The 19,153-nt window shown below is 40.2% G+C and overlaps 1 protein-coding gene across 1 annotated transcript; it reads right to left on the bottom strand.

Annotated features, from left to right (window-relative positions):
* Positions 1 to 1,610: 1,610 nt before the first annotated feature.
* Positions 1,611 to 5,683, bottom strand: LOC120973781 (pre-mRNA-processing-splicing factor 8A-like). The gene is made up of 5 exons (XM_040399912.3): positions 3,979 to 5,683; positions 3,788 to 3,894; positions 3,415 to 3,682; positions 3,262 to 3,312; positions 1,611 to 2,940 (listed from the first exon to the last, which is right to left on the bottom strand). The coding sequence occupies exons 1-5, from the start codon at positions 4,301 to 4,303 to the stop codon at positions 2,921 to 2,923; spliced, it is 771 nt and encodes a 256-aa protein (XP_040255846.1). The 5' UTR covers positions 4,304 to 5,683; the 3' UTR covers positions 1,611 to 2,920.
* Positions 5,684 to 19,153: the final 13,470 nt, after the last annotated feature.

The following is a 19,153-nucleotide window of genomic DNA, read 5'->3' as shown; positions in this document are numbered from 1 at the left end:
CCGTCACACGTAGGCTAACTATTTCCACGGTACCAGCCGGCCATGACGGTCTGCTTCTTCGTGTCAGCGTTCCACGAGGAGCACCCACGGCTGCAAACGGGTCTTCGCTGTGCCCCACTCTGTCATCACTATGATCAGAAGAAAGAAACACGTTTACTTATAACTTATGAATGTTGTCTCAGTAAACGACATCACTCTGATCAAGCTTTTAGTTGAACTTGGTATCGCTGTCGTGCCGTCGGTTCAGCAGAGTGCAGATCAACGAAATCCAGAACATGTTCGCCACCAACGATATCACCGCATGCACAGACGGCCGACTCGAGCCACAGAAAAGCACATCCAGCAGGTCGACCCCATGAAAATAATCAGACAAGAAGAATTTTGGCTGGAAGGCCATCGTTTGCAGTGACCTGGAGGTGTTCGAAATGATCGAAGAAGATGCGAGTGAGATGTTGTTGGAGGGCAGCCGGGTGTATAGAGATCAAACTCCTCTTCTGTTTTCCCCCGCTCCATCCTTTGTTCAGAGTTGGCCTGTTTTGTGCAGGTAGCCGAAGCTGCTCTGTTTTCTCTGTATGCCTCTCTGCTTGCTTTGCTGAGTTACTCTCCCTCTCTAACTCCGATCTTTTTTCTACCTCTCTTGATAAAGATTGGCCTTTGGCCTTTTGTTCGGAAACTAGTCACAGAAGCACATGAACAAGGAGGGTGATGTAAACTCGTAGCCGAAATTTTCATCATCGTCATCATCAATCTTTACAACCGATCATGTGGGGATTGTCACATAACAAAAGCACAAGCTGCAACGAACTCAACACCCCTAGCTACTAGTACTCCTAATGTGGGCCCCAGCAGCTAAGCGACATGACCGTCCTCAGCCCCTCCTCGGCCTTCTCCGCTCGCCGCCTCTCCTCCACGGCCATGAGAATATTCGATCACGAGGTAAAGGTGATGTGCCGGCGACGTCAGGTCTCTGGCGTGGGATGCCTGTCAAAACCAACATATTATTAAGTGGGATATGTGGGTTTTGTGGGATACCTTCCATTGCTATAGATTTTCCTCTCCATTGCTGGTACAGGATGGATCATATGCTGCTATGCACCTTCCTCTATCTCCAGACTGCTGGCCCAATGATGCCTGCGCCTGGGCAACACACAAAAAAACTCACTGTAATTGTTACTATTTGTTACTCTAGAAAATAAAGCGATCCTCATTCCCTCTGTGAAATCAGGTCACATAATAACGGATTGTTTTATTGAATTACCAACAAGAAACTCGCGTCATTGGGAAAATTTCAGAAAACAAGGGGCAACGTGATCCAATTCTTGCCAGCATGGAGCAGGAACATGGAGAAATAGCAGACTCCAAAAAAATGCTCGGATGGCCAGCATGGGGCATGGATCTTCTACTAGATGTGGGCGAAAAATTAACTACTTCCTCCGCTCCGCATTACTTATCGCTAAAATGGATGTAGTATGACACAGTTGCGAGCAAACTGATGGTGAACATGGACGACGCTGCAATGATTAACCAGAAAATATACGAACTTTCTCGAGATTATTAACAGAAAATACACAAGTTTACTGGGAGCATAACAATATTACCCCAAATTCTTATTTAAGTCACAGTGCACTAGTACAGCACACACAAAAATAATCTACATTGATATAGCAATTACTCAGTATTAATAGACACAAATTATAAAAGTAGCAGATTGGCTGCCTCTAGATTTCAGTGGGCTAGCTACACTGCTTGCACTCCGAAACTGAGAAGACAGTCTCTGTAGCGTAATTATACATCTGAATTCTGAATGTGAATATTAAAATGCTTCACGGAAACAGAAACAATAGCTGAGGCGACAGTGCAACTGCTTATCATCCCAGGACAATTACAGTTACTGATATAATTCTTCGTTTTTTTATCGTGATATAATTCTTAGTTACCATCACTTATTCCAAGTTCTCCAGGAACAATTCCTTCTAGTCTTTTGCTGCAAATCAAATAAAATCATTTGTTTGACATGCCCGCAACTTCTACTGCATTTTTGTACAACGTTTTGCTTGGGACCAACACAGAATTTTCAGCATAATTTTGAGGTATGTTGCCTTCCTTTCCCTTACTTAATCTGGTACATTTGCATGCCTAATAGTAATATATTGACAAACCAATGCTTTGAGGCGCTCAAAGTATCCGCAAGATATATAATGATGTGAACCATTCATTACCTCATAATCGGAATTACTGTCAAAACAACTCTAGTCACAAAGATGAAGAAACATCCACTGCTGTTGCTGTCAGGTGTTGGTTTCCATGGGACGGACGCACGCAACGAGACTCGGAACAGCAAAGCCAGTCCTGTGTCGTGAAGGGTTGTGCATAAGATCAGGAGGCTCATATTGATATGATCCAACAGGTGTGAGCCATCATCGTCAGTGCCAAGATGGTTACAGTAGTAATGTTTATGCTGCAGTACTGGCTTGCTTTGACCAGACTCTTCAAGGGGTCACCATCCCAGAACTGTCTCAAGCAATAGCTGAGGTTTGACCAGGTCCAGAACAACTGATTTGCTCTCAGGCACAAAACTGACTGACAAAAACATATATAACCAAACACTGACCGACATAGTAAACTTAATCTAGCAACAGAAATCTGCAAGTGCTCCAATCTTAAGAAGAAGAGAAACCAGATGAACATAACACATCAAGCTTCAACAAAGCAGCACAAATCATAAAGAATCAACCAGACAAGGATGATAACACCAAGCAAAACATCCACTTGACAATAACGATTCAGTTTGACAAGAAATAACCACTGACCACGATAGGGTTTTTTCTTCTCGCAAACATAACCACTGACCCATGATGTTCACCGGCAGGTCAAAATGATGGACTTTTCACCATGCCACGCCTTGTTCTTCTCCAAAATTTTAGCATGTCATGCCAAATCCTGCAAGGCACAACAGAACGAACAGTTCAGTATATGAGACTCTGTGCAAGAAAGAAACAACAGAATGTGCAAGAAAGAAACTACAGAATACAGTTCAGTAGAGACACTGGCTCACAGGCAAAATGGACTATACTACTAGAATGTGCCAAAAGCAACAGAACCAACAATTTGGCACTGAAACTATCCCAGGCAAAGAAAAACTTGTAAAATGTGGAAGAAACAAAAGAACCAACAATAACAAATTTGTATGTACAGTGCAGTGTGAGTTGAAAAGATTAAATTTTGTATAACATGCATTGACTTCCAAGGGATTCAACATACCCTTTGTCACAATAATTTGCTTTGTCCTGCCCATACACTTGTGTGGATGACCTGCAGATTATAATGCATTTTCATTCAAGTCTTCCAAGTTACTGCGCAGTATGCCATAATTGCAAGAAAACTAGAGCTAAAAGCAAAACAAAGGGAACAAACCTTCAGACATAGTTGGTTGACCAGTTCTTGGATTGAAAATAAAGATAACACCATTGATTGGTTTGGCCGTCAGGTTACCCTCGGTTTTGTGAATGGTAACTCGATAGACATTTGTGTCATCCACAAACCATATGATTTGATTGCTGAATATCTCTCCGTACCGTGGTTTTGTGAAGACAGATATGGTTCGGTGGGCGGTGGGTTCAGATGAATACAACTGAAGACCCTTTCCTATTCTCTCCCTCGGCACATACAGAGCAGGATTTGACTGTCACAAGAGAAAATAAACAAGCATGTCATTTACTGTATTAAATAAACATTTTTTTACTACAATAGAGATATCTAGATTTGTTACAGTTAGCATGGTTATTACCTTCATGATCTTGTTCATTGCTTGCTGAAGGAGGGGCTTTGACCCAGGGAACCAATTACCAAAAGCAGAGTGCAAATTATAAGCTAGATCAAGTCCAATCATCACCCCTGCAAGAAATATTAATCAACATTAAGCACAAAAGACTCAGACAAGGCAAGAAATTGACAGTCAATGGACACTCAAAATCATACCAGTCGAAGAACGGTAGATGGACAAATTATCTGTCGTGTAGTCCATAAATTTTGCTCTTGCGTAACGTTCTATGTCGCGTGAATCATAGTCTCCCCATCTTGGTTGCACATCAATCCAGTGCTTGTTACTGGCTTTCTGATTGAAGACATCCTTTGACTTAGAAACTAAGCTTGGTTTGGACATCTGCCACCTATGTGCAGCAAAAAGGACATCTGCACATGAACTGTTCATCTTGCAACTCTTCCTTGGATGTATTGTCTCCTTCTGTACTGTCTCAATCTCCAGCGCATCCAACTCCTGACCCAGAAGTTGGCAAAGATCCATAGCAACACTTTCATGGACCTTGTGCCAAAGATGTGCACGGGAAATAGTTGGATAAATAGCAACTGTTTCTTCAGGTGTCACATATGGCCCATCTTTTAAGTAGTTGTGTTGCCTCTCTTGTTCTGCTTTCAGCCACAAATGAGTTAACCTTCCAAGATTTTGGCGGCAGACAGTCTTGCCAACTGTAGCACCACGCCGGACATGCTCACGGCATTTGTCCACCAATCAGCCTTGGACTTCACATAACGGGACCTTCCAGCAGCGTCATGCTTCACTAGGATGCTGCAGTATATACTCCGGGCCTTGTTTTGCTTGATGCCCTCTGACTCTGCATTTTGCTCTACCAGAAGGCTACTGGCGATTGATGGTTCTCGCTTCAGATTGTCTGATGGTGCTGAGCAAGCTACAGGCTGCAGCTAGTTGGTGATTTGACTTCCATTGCTCTTCAGATTCAGAATTGTTTTATCTCTCATGTTAATCGTATCTATAGTAAGAATGTACAAGAATGTGTTGTGATACTCCAAGCCCTCAGCGCCTTCGAAACCAGTCGTGCAGAACTTGAAAGTAGGCTCTTCACTCTATATGATCACTACGGATTCTGTTCAAGAGGTTTAGGCCAAAACAACATACTTCGGAATTCACCTTGGCAGTGAGATTCATTGGTTCCGAAGTATGCCCTTCCGCAACGATGGCGCTGAGGGCTTTGAAGTGCTCAGAATCTCACAACTGGGACGTCAGCATAAGCCGGAGGCGAGGTCGATGTCGAAGGTCACCAGCATATCCTTTGAAACTAGGTGTAGACCTAAAATCTCATAATCCACCAAACATCTTTGACTATCTCCTCAAGACCACAATTACCTAACTAAATCCAGCTAAAATCCCATAATCCATCATGAAATTGAGTCCAATATCATAATCACCTAACTAAATCCAAATTCCTCAAAAATTAATTAAAAATTTGTTTATCCACCAATAAATAATCAAATCTCATAATCCACCAAACATTTTTTACTATCTCCTCAACATCACAATCAACTAATTAAATCAATGAAAAACTCATAATCCATCATAAAATTTGCTTCAAGATCAAAATCACCTAACTAAATCCAAATTATTTCAAGATTAACTAAAAATATGTTTATCCACCAATATAATAGTAGCCATGCTCATACTAGACTTAAAATCTCATAATCCACCGAAGATCTTTAACTATCTCCTCAAGATCACAATCTACAAACTAAATCCACCAAAAACTCGTAATTCATCGTCAAATTTTCTTCAAGATCACAATCACATAAGTAAATTAATTCTTCCAAGATTTATTGAAGATATGTTAATCTACCAATATAAAAGTAGGCGTGCCCATACTAACCTAAAATCACATAATACACCAAACATCTTTGGTCTGCTCAATAGCACAATCACCTAACTAAATCCACCTAGAATCTTATAATCCACCATGAAATTTAGTTGAAGATCACAATCACCTAACAAAATCTAAATTGTTCCAAGATTAACTAAATATTTGTTTATCTAATAATATAATAATCATCATGCTCACCTATTAGCCCTAAAAACTCATAATCCACCTAACATCTTCTCAAGATTATAATCACCTACCTAAATCAACCTAAAATTTTGTAATTCACCGTGCATTTTTGCTCAAAATCACAAGCACCTAACTGAATATAAATTGTTGCAAAATTGCTTGACGATTTGTTTATTCGGTAATATAATATTCACCATGCTCACCTAATAGGCTTAAAATCTCATAATCTACCGAACATCTTTGACTGTCTTCTCATGATCACAATCACCTAACTAAATCCACCTAAAATCTCATTCACCGATAAATCTGCTTCAAGATACAATCACGTACCTAAAATCAATGTGTTCCAAATTAATTGAAGGTCTGTCTATCCACCAATATAGTGATCACCATGCTCAACTACTAGACCTAAAATCTCATAATCCACCGAACACAATCACCTAACTAAATCCAAAGTGTTCCGAGATTAATTTAAGATCTATTTATCCATCAATATAATAATCACAATGCTCACGTACTAGACCTACAATCTCATAGTCCATCGAATATTTTAGACAACTCCTCAAGACCACAATCACCTAACTAAATCCACCAAAAACTTATAATCCATCATCAAATTTGCTTCAAGATCAATCACCTAACTAAATCCAAAATGATCCAAATTATTTGAATATATGTTTATCCACCAATATAATAGTAGTCATGCTCATACTACACCTAAAATGTCATAATCCACCGACCATCTTTGACTATCTCCCCAAGATCACAATCACGTAACTAAATCCACCTAAAATATCATAATTCACTAACAAATTTGCTTAAAGATCACAATGACCTAACTAAATCAAAGCGTTCCAAGATTAACTGGAGATATCTTTATCCACCAATATAATAATCGCCATTCTCACATATTAAATCTAAAATCTCATAATCCACCATGAAATTGGGTTCGAGATCACAATCACCTAACTAAATCCAAATTGTTTCAGGATTAATTAAATCAACTCTCAAAAATTATTTATCCTCCAACAGAATAATCAAATCCCATAATCCACCGAACATTTTTTACTATCTCCTCAAGATCACAATCACCTAATTAAATCCTTCAAAAACTCATAATCTATCGCCAAATTTGCTTCAAGATCAAAATCACATAACTAAATCCAAATTATTTCAAGATTAATTAAAAATATGTTTATCCACCAATATAATAGTAGTCACGCTCATACTAGACCTAAAATCTCATAATCCACCTAACATCTTTGACTATCTCATCAGGATCACAATCACGTAAGTAGATCCACCAAAAACTCATAATCCATCGTCAAATTTGCTTAAAGATGACAATCACCTAACTAAATCCAAATTGTTCCAAGAATAACAAAAGATATGTTTATCAACCAATATAATATAGCCATGCTCATACTAGACTTATAATCTCATAACCCATCGAACATCTTTAACTATCTCCTAAAGATCACAATCACCAAACTAAATCCAACAAAAACTCTAATCCACCAAATATCTTTGACTATCTCTTAACTAAATCCCAAGTGTTCTAGAATTAATTGAAAATATGTTTATCCACGAAAATAATCGCCATTCTCATGCACTAGACCTAAAATCTCATAATCCACCGAACATTTTTGACCATCTCCTCAAAATCACAACCATGTACTTAAATCCATCAAAACTCGTAATACATTGTCAAATTTGCTTCAAGATCACTGAAAGAACATGTTGTGCCCCCATGTTTGGTTTTGGTAATTGATGACAATCTCTATGGACTAATGGTTGCCTTGAGTTATATTTGAAGGTTTTGTCCATAGGCTTTTCTTGGAGTACATGTGTTGGTTTCAAGGAGAGTTTGTGTTGACCAAGGTGCTATTAAGGAATTATCCAAAGATTGGTCATGTGAGAGTTGAGCTTATTGCAAGCTTGTCTTGAAAAAGAAGATTGTGTGATCATTCATGCTTATCTTCAAGACATCATCCAAATGAAGAGAGTTGGAAAGAGTCAAGGAAGATCAAGACTAAGTCAAGAGTGAATCAAGTTGATCAACTCACAAGGCGTAGAAGATGTATCAAGAGGGATCAAGTGATCCCATGGTATGGTAAGCATTGTCCATTGCACTTTGTGTACTAGCCCATGGTCTATGTGAGAGTTCTATGTGGGGTTAGGTACGTGTCCATGGCCTTGCATCAAGAGGAAGATATCATACAACCCATGGAAAGGATGACATCAAGTGGTGATCGTCATCAAGATGGTCATGTGCAAGTTCAAGTGGAGCATCACGAAGAGATCAAGTTATTGAAGCTTGCCATCCATTGTGGTGTCAATGGACTTGTGAAGATGTGCCGAAGAGTGGCTCACCCATAGTGGAGTAGGGGGAGCAATAATCTAGTCTCCATCGACCCAACGCAATCAAGAAAGGTGGTCCATCTTGAGGAGGACAAGATCATCATCATCTAGCTCAAGTGGATCATGTGCAAGGCAAAGGTTTGCCCTTGATAGGTTTTCTATTTTACCGGTCTCATGGTGGTAGTTGGAAGACCGGGTTATAGGATCGATTGCCGTACTATCAAGGGGGGCTCTCAAGTTGGTAGCTTGATCGTATCATTAGTAGAGAGCTCAAACCATTGCATCCTTGCATCATGTTTCTTGGTTCTTGTTTGGTTCTCTTTGTGAGTCTTAGAGCTTATGGTCATCTTGATGACAAGCTTGTGTTCATCGAAAACGGAGTTCACATGCTTCTTCTATCGCGGTTTCGGTGTTGGAGGTTTTACCGGTCTCTTTCGAGGAAGGGTTCTCACCATTTTCTTATGGGCCTTTTCTATTTTGCTTCTTATTGTTATTTCTATCAAGATTGTGTTAGCCCTTGTCGCTAGCTTTCCAACAAACTTGGTTTCGTCGAATTCGGAGTCTGTTTGCAAAAGTTGTGGTAGTTTTGGTGTTCTGAAAAGGCTGTAGCGGTACTACCGCGGACAGGAGCAGATGTAATTTTTTACTACCGCTCTTGGGAGCGGTACTACCGCTTGGAGCGGTACTACCGCGGCTACTTCCGCTCCGGACCAAAAACTCGTCACAAGTCCAGCAGTGGTAGGCACGTATGTATTTTTTTAGTACCGCTCGCAAGCAGTAGTACTGCTACCCTTAGCGGTAGTACCGCTACCCCTAGCGGTACTACCGTGAGGACGAGCGGTAGTACCGCTCTGTGCGGGCTGTGAGCATAACGGTTGGATTTTTCCCCACCTATAAAAGGGGGTCTTCTTCCCCAATGAACCTTATCCTTTGAGCTCGTGTTCTTCCCCCATTGTTGACCTTCTTTGAGCTTGCTAACTCTCAATCCCTCCAATGATTCTTGCTAGTTCTTGAGGGAAAAGAGAAAGGAGATCTAGATCCACGTTTCCACCAATCACTTTCTCCTCTAAGTGAGGGGAACCCCTTGGATCTAGATCTTGGAGTTCTTCGTGTTCTTCTTTCGTTCTTCCTCTCATTTTCCTCCCTAGCATTAGTTGCTTTGGTGGGATTTGGGAGAGAAGGACTTGGGCACTCCGTGTGCCCTTGCCATTGCATTTGGTGCATCGGTTTGAGTTCTCCACGGTGATATGTGGAAGTGAAGTTTGAGGAGCTTATTACTCTTGGGTGTTTGGGCACCCTAGAGCTTGTTCCTCTTGGGTGCCTTGGCGCCCTAGACGGTTGGTGGTGTTCGGAGCTCAATCATTGTGGTGTAAAGCTCCGGGCAAGCGTCGGGGTCTCCAATTAGGTTGTGGAGATCGCCCCGAGCAATTTGACGGGTTTCAGTGACCGCCCCCAAGGGTTGCCAAAGTGTACGGGTTCGGTGACCGCCCCTAAGGGTTGCTATTTGTACGGGTTCGGTGACCGCCCTCAAGGGTCCCTTAGTGGAATCACGGCATCTTGCATTGTGCGAGGGCGTGAGGAGATTACGGTGGCCCTAGTGGCTTCTTGGGGAGCATTGTGCCTCCACACCGCTCCAAACGGAGATTAGCATCCGTAAGGGTGTGAACTTCGGGATACATCATCGACTCCGCGTGCCTCGGTTCTCTCTTACCCGAGCCCTTTACTTATGCACTTTACTTTGTGATAGCCTTATTGTTTCTTGTCATATATCTTGCTATCACCTAGTAGTTTATCTTGCTTAGCATAAGTTGTTGGTGCACATAGGTGAGCCTTGTTGTTATAGGTTTTGTGCTTGACAAATTAACCGCTAGGTTTATTCCGCATTTGTTCAAGCCTAAACCGTAATTATTTTAAAGCGCCTATTCACCCCCCCTCTAGGCGACATCCACGATCTTTCAATCACAATCACCTTACTAAATCCAAAAAATCCAAGATTAATTGAAAATGTTATCAACCAATATAGTAGTAGTCAAGCTCATGCTAGTCCTAAAACCTCGTAATCCACCGAACATCTTTGTCTATCTACTCGAGATCACAATCACCTAACTAAATCCATAAAAACCTCATAATCCATCATCAAATTTTCTTCAAGATGACAATCACCTAAACAAATCCAAATTGTTCCAAGATTAACTGAAGATATGTTTACATATTCATATAATAGTAGACATGCTTATATTATAACTAAAATCACATCATTCATGGAACAACTTTGATTATCTTCTCAAGATGAGAATCACCTAACTAAATCCAGGCTAAGATATCAGAATCCATCGTGAAATTTGGTTTAAAAATCACAATCACCTAACTAAATCCAAAGTGTTCCAAGATTAATTGAAGATCTGTTTATCCACCAATACAATAATCACCATTCTCACGTACTAGACCTAAAATCTCATAATCCGCCGAACATTTTTGAATATCTCCTCAAGCTCACAATCACCTAATTAAATCCATCAAAAACTCATGATACATCGTCAAATTTGTTTCAAGATCAAAATCACATTACTAAATCCTAATTATTCCAAGATTATTGAAAATATGTTTATCCACCAATATAGGGCCTGCTTGGCCTGCTCCACTTCACCAAAATCAGTTTAGCTCCACTAAATTCACTTTGGAGCAGTTTGATCCAGAAGTTGTAGCACTATCAAAGAGAATGTTTGGCTTCCATCTAGCTCCAGCTTCAAGAATGGGAAATATGGTGGAAAGGATCTATTTGATTGATTGAGGGGAGACAAACGAAGGGGTGTCCACTTACTAGTGGTAGTGGTGGGTAATTTCCACCCAACTTCAGCTTCTAGAGTTTTTTTTGAGCACCCCCTGAAGCGCTTCATAAAAAACTGGGAGTTGTACCCCATATTCTAGTTTTCTGACGGAGCGGCATATCGTGGAGCCACCCCATTTGGCTTATTTTTCTGGAGCGAAGCTAAATTCTAAGGAGCAGAGCAGTCCCAAATAGGCTCATAATTGTAGTGATGCTCACTAGACCTAAAACCCCATAATCCACAGAACATCTTTGACTATCTCCTCAAGATCACAATCACCTAAGTACATACATCAAAAACTCATAACCCATCATCAAATTTGCTTCAAGATGACAATCACCTAACTAAATCCAGATTGTTCCAAGATTAACGAAAGATATGTTAATCAACCAATATAATATAGCCATGCTCATACTAGACTTAAAATCTCATAATCCACCGAACATCTTTAACTATCTCCTCAAAATCACAATCACCAAACTAAATCCACCTAAAACACATAATCCACCGAACCTCTTTGAATATCTTCTCAGAACCACAAAGACCTAACTAAATGCACTAAAAACTCATAAACCATCGTCAAATTTGCTTCAAGATGATAATCACCTAACTAAATCCAAGTTGTTCTAAGATTAATTGAAGATATGTTTATCCACCTACATAAAAGTAGTCATGCTCATACAAACCCTAAAATCTCATAATCCACTGAACATCTTTGACTATCTCCTCAAAATCACAATGGTCTAACTAAATCCACTAAAAACTCATAAACCATCGTCAAATTTGTTTCAAGATGATAATCACCTAACTAAATCGAAGTTATTTCAACATTAATTAAAGATATGTTTATCCACCAACATAATAGTAGGCGTGCTCATACTAGACCAAAAATCCCATAATCCACCAAACATATTTGACTATCTCCTCAAGATCACAATCGCCTAACTAAATCCACCGGCAAATTTGCTTCAAGACCACAATCACCTACCTAAATTCAAATTATTTCAACATTAACTGAAAATATGATTATCCACCAATATAATAGTAGTCATGCTCATACTAGACCCAAAACTTCATAATCCACCGAACATCTTTGACTATCTCCACATGATCACAATCACCTAAGTAGATCCACCAAAAACTCATAATCCATCGTCAAATTTGCATCAAGGTGACAATCACCTAAATAAATCAAAATTGTTCTAAAATTAACGATAGATATGTTTATCCATCAATATGGTCATTGCGGCTAGTTTTTGGCAAGTGCTCATGATCCTGCATTTTTGGTCCACCATTCAACTTGTGGTCAAACACTTCTACATGTCGATCATCACTGGCGATGACTCGAAGTACATTGCCTTTGTGAAGGCTCGTCATAGTGAATTTCTTATGTATGATCTTGGTCCTCTTCGCTACTTCCTTGAGATTGAGGTTTCTTCTACCTCTAATGGCTTCTTTATTTCCTGCACTTTCGACCCACCATTCAACTTGTGTTCCAACACTTCTGCATGTCGATCATCACTAGCGATGACTCTAAGTACATTGTCTTTGTGAAGGCTTGTCATAGTGAACTTATGTATGATCTTGGTCCTCTTTGCTACTTCCTTGAGATCTTCTTGCTCGTGCTGCTCTTACTGATGAGCGCGCTATTGAGACTCCTATGAAGTCAACATCCACCTTTGTGTCCAGCTTCGTTCCCTGCCAGTCTGGATGGGCATCCTTTGCCTTGCTACGGGTTGCTATGGGTGTTGTCTCAATCCCACATCTCGTGTTCCCTTGTTGTGCGACACCATAACCGCACGCTCGGGCACCACCAATGGTGAGCAGGAGCTCGGACAGTCGACGCGTACCTGGATTATGCACGGGACTAGCCGAGGACAAGGCGCTACCTAAAGCCGGGGCCAAGGGCGCACAGTAGGAGAACTTGGGGTGCTTAATCAAGTGCGTGACCCACAACCCGCAAACAGGAGAAGAACACCAATCCGGTCGGTAGGGTACGGAGAGTGTACAGGCACGTGGGATGCTGGATCAAGTCCCTCTGTTGCCACCGCCGCCAGTCTCTGCCTCTATTGCCTTGTCTACCAAGTAGTGGCATCATCGCCTTGGGTCACTTGTGATCTCTCATCCTTAGTTTGACGTGGTCTTCTTGGATCCGTCTCTGATGATGTCTCTAAACCATCAAGGTTGTCGGCTATGTAAACATGTCCAATTACCTTATACTCATAGCGAGACAGTGTCTCGGCGTCCTTTCGACCTTGTTCACTCTGATGTCGGGGGTCCATCTCCCTTTGCCTCGAAAGGAGGTCATCACTAGTGACTTCTCTCGACACACCTGGATATACTTTATTTCTTCTCGTAGTGAGGTCTTATCTATAAGCGTTTTGCTGCCATGGTTCATACTCAGTTATTTACACCTATTCATGTGTTCTGTGATGACTATGGTGGAGAGTATATCTCCCAAGTTGTTGCGTGGAATCCTTGCTGAGCAGGGTACGCTTGCATTTGGTACTCTTATCCAGGTGCACATGCTCAGAATGGCGTGGCTGAGTGCAAGCATCGTCACCCTCTTGAGACGGCTCGTCCATTGATGGTCACTGCCTCTCTTCCGTCGCACTTTTGAGCCGTGTCTGTCTCCACTTCCATCTATCTCATCAACCTTCGACAATCCAAATCCACTGCTCTGCAGGGTGGCATGACTTTCGAGCATCTATTTGATCGTTTCCTGATTATTCAGCGCTTCGACTGTTTGGTTATGTTTGCTATGTCCTTGCCCCACGTGAACGCACCAAACTGACTGCTCAGTCCGTTGCATGTGTCTTCTTAGGATACAACGATGAGCATAAGGGATATCGCTATTGGGAGCATGTTGGTCGTCGGATGCCTATTTCTCGGGATATGACTTTTGATGAGTCTTCCCTACTAACCACGTCCATCTTCCTCGACCTTTTCAATGGACTCTTTCCAATTTTCCCAACACTCATATCACTCCTGTTGAGCCGTTATCCATTCGGCGTACTGCTCCTGCTTCTCCAATTATTGTAGATCCAAGGCCATCATCTCCTATGATTTCCTCACCTCGCTTATCACAGGATTCTACACCATCATCACCGGTGGCTTCCTTGTCCATCACATTAGTTTATCCTGATGATTCCAACTTGTATTCTTCCATCTTTTCCTCACTTTTATACACATCATCCGCATGTTGTGGATGCGTCTACTGATGTGCCATCTTCACCGCCACGGCCTACTTATGGCTTGCTTCCTCGTCCGCTTCCGCCTGTTGACCGCCTTGGTTTTCCAAGCGCTAGCGCTGCTGTTCTTGAGCCGACTTCATATCGTGATGTTCATACGAAGTGGCACCTTGCAATAGCAGAGGAGATTGTTGCTCTTGAGCGCATCGGCAACTGGGATATTGTTTCTCTTCCTTGTGTTCGTCCCATCACTTGGTGGGTCTACAATGTTATGACTCGCGCTGATAGTTCTCTTGAGCGTTACAAAGCTCGTCTTGTGGCTCGTAGCTTTCAGCAAGAGTATGGTCCTGATTACAATGAGACTTTTTGCTCGTGCAAACCATATGACCACTGCTCGCACACTTCTTGCTGTGGTCTCTATTGGCCACGGGTTTGTCTCGGCTTGATGTTAAGAATGCATTTCTTAATGATGAGCTGCATGAGGAGGTTTACATGCAACCACCATCTGGTATTCTGCTCCTGACGACATGCTTCGTTGTCTTCATCGCTCTCTCTATGTCTTTAAGCAAGCCCCTTGCGCCTAGTTTGAGTGTTTTGCCTCTAGGGTGGTTGCCGCTGGTTTTCAGCGAGTGCTCATGATCCTATGTTGTTTGTCCACCTTTCTACTCTTGGTAGGAGTCTTCTTCTATATGTTCATCACCGGCAAAGACCCTGAGTATATTGCCTTTGTGATGACGACACGTCTTAGTAAGGAGTTTCTTTTGTCTAATTTTGGCCCTCTTTGCTACTTTCTTGAGTTTCGGGTCTCTTCTTGCTCAAAATTAATAATCCAGGATCTTCTTGCTCTTGTTCTCTTACTGATGAGCACAATATTGAGACTCCAATGGAGCTCAATGTTCACCTCCGTGCTACTGATGGTGACCCTTTGTCTGATCTAATGCATTATCATCATTTCGTTGGGAGTCTTGTCTATTTGGCTGCCACTCTTAACTAAATCCATAGTGTTTCAAAATTAATTGAAGATTTGTTTATCCACCAATATAATCAACATTCTCACATACTAGACCTAAAATCTCATAATCCACCAAACATTTTTGAACATGTCCTCAAAATCACAATCACAGAATTAAATCTATCAAAAACATATAATCCATCGTCAAATTTGCTTCAAGATCACAATCACCTAACTAAATCCAAAAAAATCAGGATTAATTAAAAATATGTTTATCAACCAATATAGTAGTAGTCATGCTCATACTAGACCTAAAAACCTCATAATCCACCGAACATCTCTGTCTATCTACTCAAGATCACAATCACCTAACTAAATTCATCAAAACCTCATAATCCATCATCAAATTTGCTTCAAGATGACAATCACCTAAATAAATCCAAATTGTTCCAAGATTAACTGAAAATATATTTATTTGTTCATATAGTAGTAGAAATGCTTATCCTATATCTAAAATCTCATAATCCATGGAACATATTTGACTATCTTCTCAAGATGACAATCACCTAATTAAATCCAGGCTAAGATATCATAATTCATTGTGAAATTTGGTTCAAAATCACAATCACCTAACTAAATCTAAAGTGTTCCAAGATTAATTGAAGATCTGTTTATCCACCAATAAAATAATCACCATTCTCAAGTACTAGACCTAAAATATCATAATCCACCGAACATTTTTGACTATCTCCTCAAGATCACAAGCACCTAATTAGATCCATAATTCATCGTCAAATTTTCTTCAAGATCCAAATCCCATAAAAATTCAAATTAATCCAAGATTAATTGAAAATATATTTATTCACCAATATAATAGTGGTCATGCTCATACTAGACCTAAAATCTCATAATCCACCAAAAAAATCTTTGACTATCTCCTCAAGATCACAATCAACTGAGTAGAGCCACAAAAACTCATAATCCATCATCAAATTTGCTTCAAGATGACAATTACCTAACTAAATCCAAATTGTTCCAAGATTAATGGAAGATATGTTTATCAACCAATATAATATAGCCATGCTCATACTAGACTACAAATCTCATAATCCACCGAACATCTTTGACTATCTTCTCAAGACGACAGACACCTAACTATATCTAGGCTAAGATATCATAATCCACCATGAAATTTGGTTCAAAGTCACAAGTATCGAACTAAATTTATATTGCTCCAATATTAATAAAAGAGTTATTTATCCACAAATAGAATAATCATCATGCTCACCGACTAACCCTAAAATCTCATAATCCACCAAACATCTTTGACTATCTCCTCAAGAGCACAATCACGTAACTAAATCCACCTAAAATCTCATAATGCTCCGTAAAATTTGGTTCAAAATCACAATCAGTTAACTAGATACTCCCTCCGTAAAGAAATATAAGAGCGTTTAGATTACTAAAATAGTGATCTAAACGCTCTTGTATTTGTTTACAGAGGGAGTACATTATTGTAATATTAATTGAAGATTCGTTATTCAACAATAGAATAATCACCATGCTCACGTAGTAGACTAAAATCCCATAGTCACCATGAAATTTAGTTAAAGATCACAATCACCTAACTAAAGCCAAATTGTTCACAGATTAATTAAATATATGTTTATCCAACAATATAATAATCATCATGCTCACCTACTAGCTCTAAAATCTCATAATGCACCAAACATTTTTAACTATCTCCTTAAGATCACAATCACCTAACTAAGTCCACATGAAATCTCATAATCCGCCGTGAAATTTGCTTCAAGATCACAATACTTACTTACTAAGCCTTTTGTCCCAAACAAGTTGGGTAGGCTAGACATGAAACCCTTTCACGAGGACTTCCCAGGAGGTCACCCATCTTAGTACTACTCTCGCCCAAATGGGTTTCATACCCAAAGGACTGGCTAGTTTTTACGTTGGCTCGCCAAACCTATCACAACCCTCCTCCTTTACCCGGGCTTGGGACCGGCTATGCCTAGAAGACATAGGCGGAGTTTGCTTCAAGATCACAATCACCAAACTAAATCTAATTTTTTTCAAGATTAATTAAAGATATGTTATCCATCAATATAATAATCGTCATGCTCACCTACTAGCCCTAAAATCTCATAATCCACCGTACATCTTTGACTATCATCTCCTCAACATCACCATGAAACTACCTACGAAAACCATTTCTGTATGGCAACCCAACTTGGTGCATATTGGGAGCTTAAGGATGTAACATGATTGACTCACAAAATCACAATCTCATGTAGGGCTTCATTCCAATCAAAAGTTGTTGGTGCTTAACGGGTCCACTTGAAATTCCATAAGTACATCGATATAAGTCCACGCTATCACACCCTTGATAGCTAGGCTGGGTTTCTTGAGATAGGTTTGGCTTAGAGAAAGGCTTAAGCTTGAGAAAGGAGAAACTCTGACTAAGTTGCACTTTGTACAATTGAAGATGCAAGCCTTTGCATCTTGAAGGTCTCTTGGTGGTAGGTCTATACGCCTTGAACAATCGAACAAAACTTTTCTCAAGAATGATGCAAGTACAGAGTCCACCTGATGGTACATAGTTTCCCATGATTGATATTTGTCCACTCTCGTCACGGTGTACAGGGTATCCACCTAGCGAGGGCTCTACACTAGACAGACCAAGGTACTAAGTTCAGCCTCGTCCCATATTGGGGTAATGTGCTAAGATTCTTCCCAAGTCCTAGGATTTATATGACTTGCATGGCTAAGCACTATTAAACTTGCACCTATGACCCACATTTATTTGTGACCAGTGGGTATGTAGTCCTCCGGTTAGAAAGGAGGGGTATTAAGAATGTCAAAGGGGGTGTCAATATCAAGCACATAGAGCATAGCTAAACCCTAGCTAATTTACTTAGCATAGCAATACTAGTAAACAATACTTTATGCATGCAAAATAATTTTAAGTGTGTAATGCAAATACGGGCTCAACATGATCAAAGTAGGTTGCTTGCCTCGCTCAGCAAAGTCTTCAATGCTTCTTCGAAGGGATAGTGTTTGTGATGATTACTTCTTGAAACAAACCACTTGATAATCTCTCGATGGCGGGTGGGCTAAAAAGGGGATGTGAAACACACTTGTAAGAAATCAGAGCTAAACATGTTAACACAGAATAACAGAATAAAACATATGATTCAAATTCGAGTTCAATGATTGCATCTCAGCCTTTTCTAATGAACAAAAATTGCAGCAAGGCAGCATAATTATTCCAATCTCTATTGAAGGTTTGCACTTTGGGTTCACATTTCCATGAGGCGAATCTAAAGCCACAAATGAGTTTAAACCAAATTTTGCATAGCATCAACGATTTGGTCATTTTCACCACTGAATTCTATTGAAGTTACTGTATCCATCAAGATTTGTAGTTTAGATTCGACATACAATGTTTGACTATACCAGCACACTGCGCACTTTCTGAATTGCTTGCACGAATTGATGTAGACTCTAGTTCCATCAAACTCTCAGCTCCATGGAACAAGTCTGTAACTAGGCATATAGTTCGGTGATGGGCCTTTCCCATAGCAAAGCAGGTTCAGTAGTTAATCTAGCATACTTCCTAGACAAATTTTGGAATGGCATTAAAAACAGTGTACCTAAACATCATGTGTACAGCATGCATAGACTGCTCTTGCTCCTTGATGCAGCAGCTCATCTCCTTTGGCAATAGTTCCTAATTTAATTGTGATAGTGTTGGATATTCATATCCAGAAGCAAAGATTGTCAAAAGGTAGCTACTTTTGGTATGCAACAAGATGTTTTAATTTACTTTCTCAGTTGTCAAACATGAATGTGGAACACTTCAGCATGTTTCCAGGTTTAAACTATATTGCAAGTCATATGACTTGTATCCACACCTTATTAAATAAAATTAACTAACTATATAATATTTAGCTT

The sequence above is a fragment of the Aegilops tauschii genome, chromosome 2, assembly GCF_002575655.3.
Source record: "Aegilops tauschii subsp. strangulata cultivar AL8/78 chromosome 2, Aet v6.0, whole genome shotgun sequence".
Lineage (NCBI taxonomy): Eukaryota > Viridiplantae > Streptophyta > Magnoliopsida > Poales > Poaceae > Aegilops > Aegilops tauschii.
The sequence above is the reverse complement of the archived record's forward strand: the minus strand, read 5'-3'. Positions and strand labels throughout refer to the sequence as shown.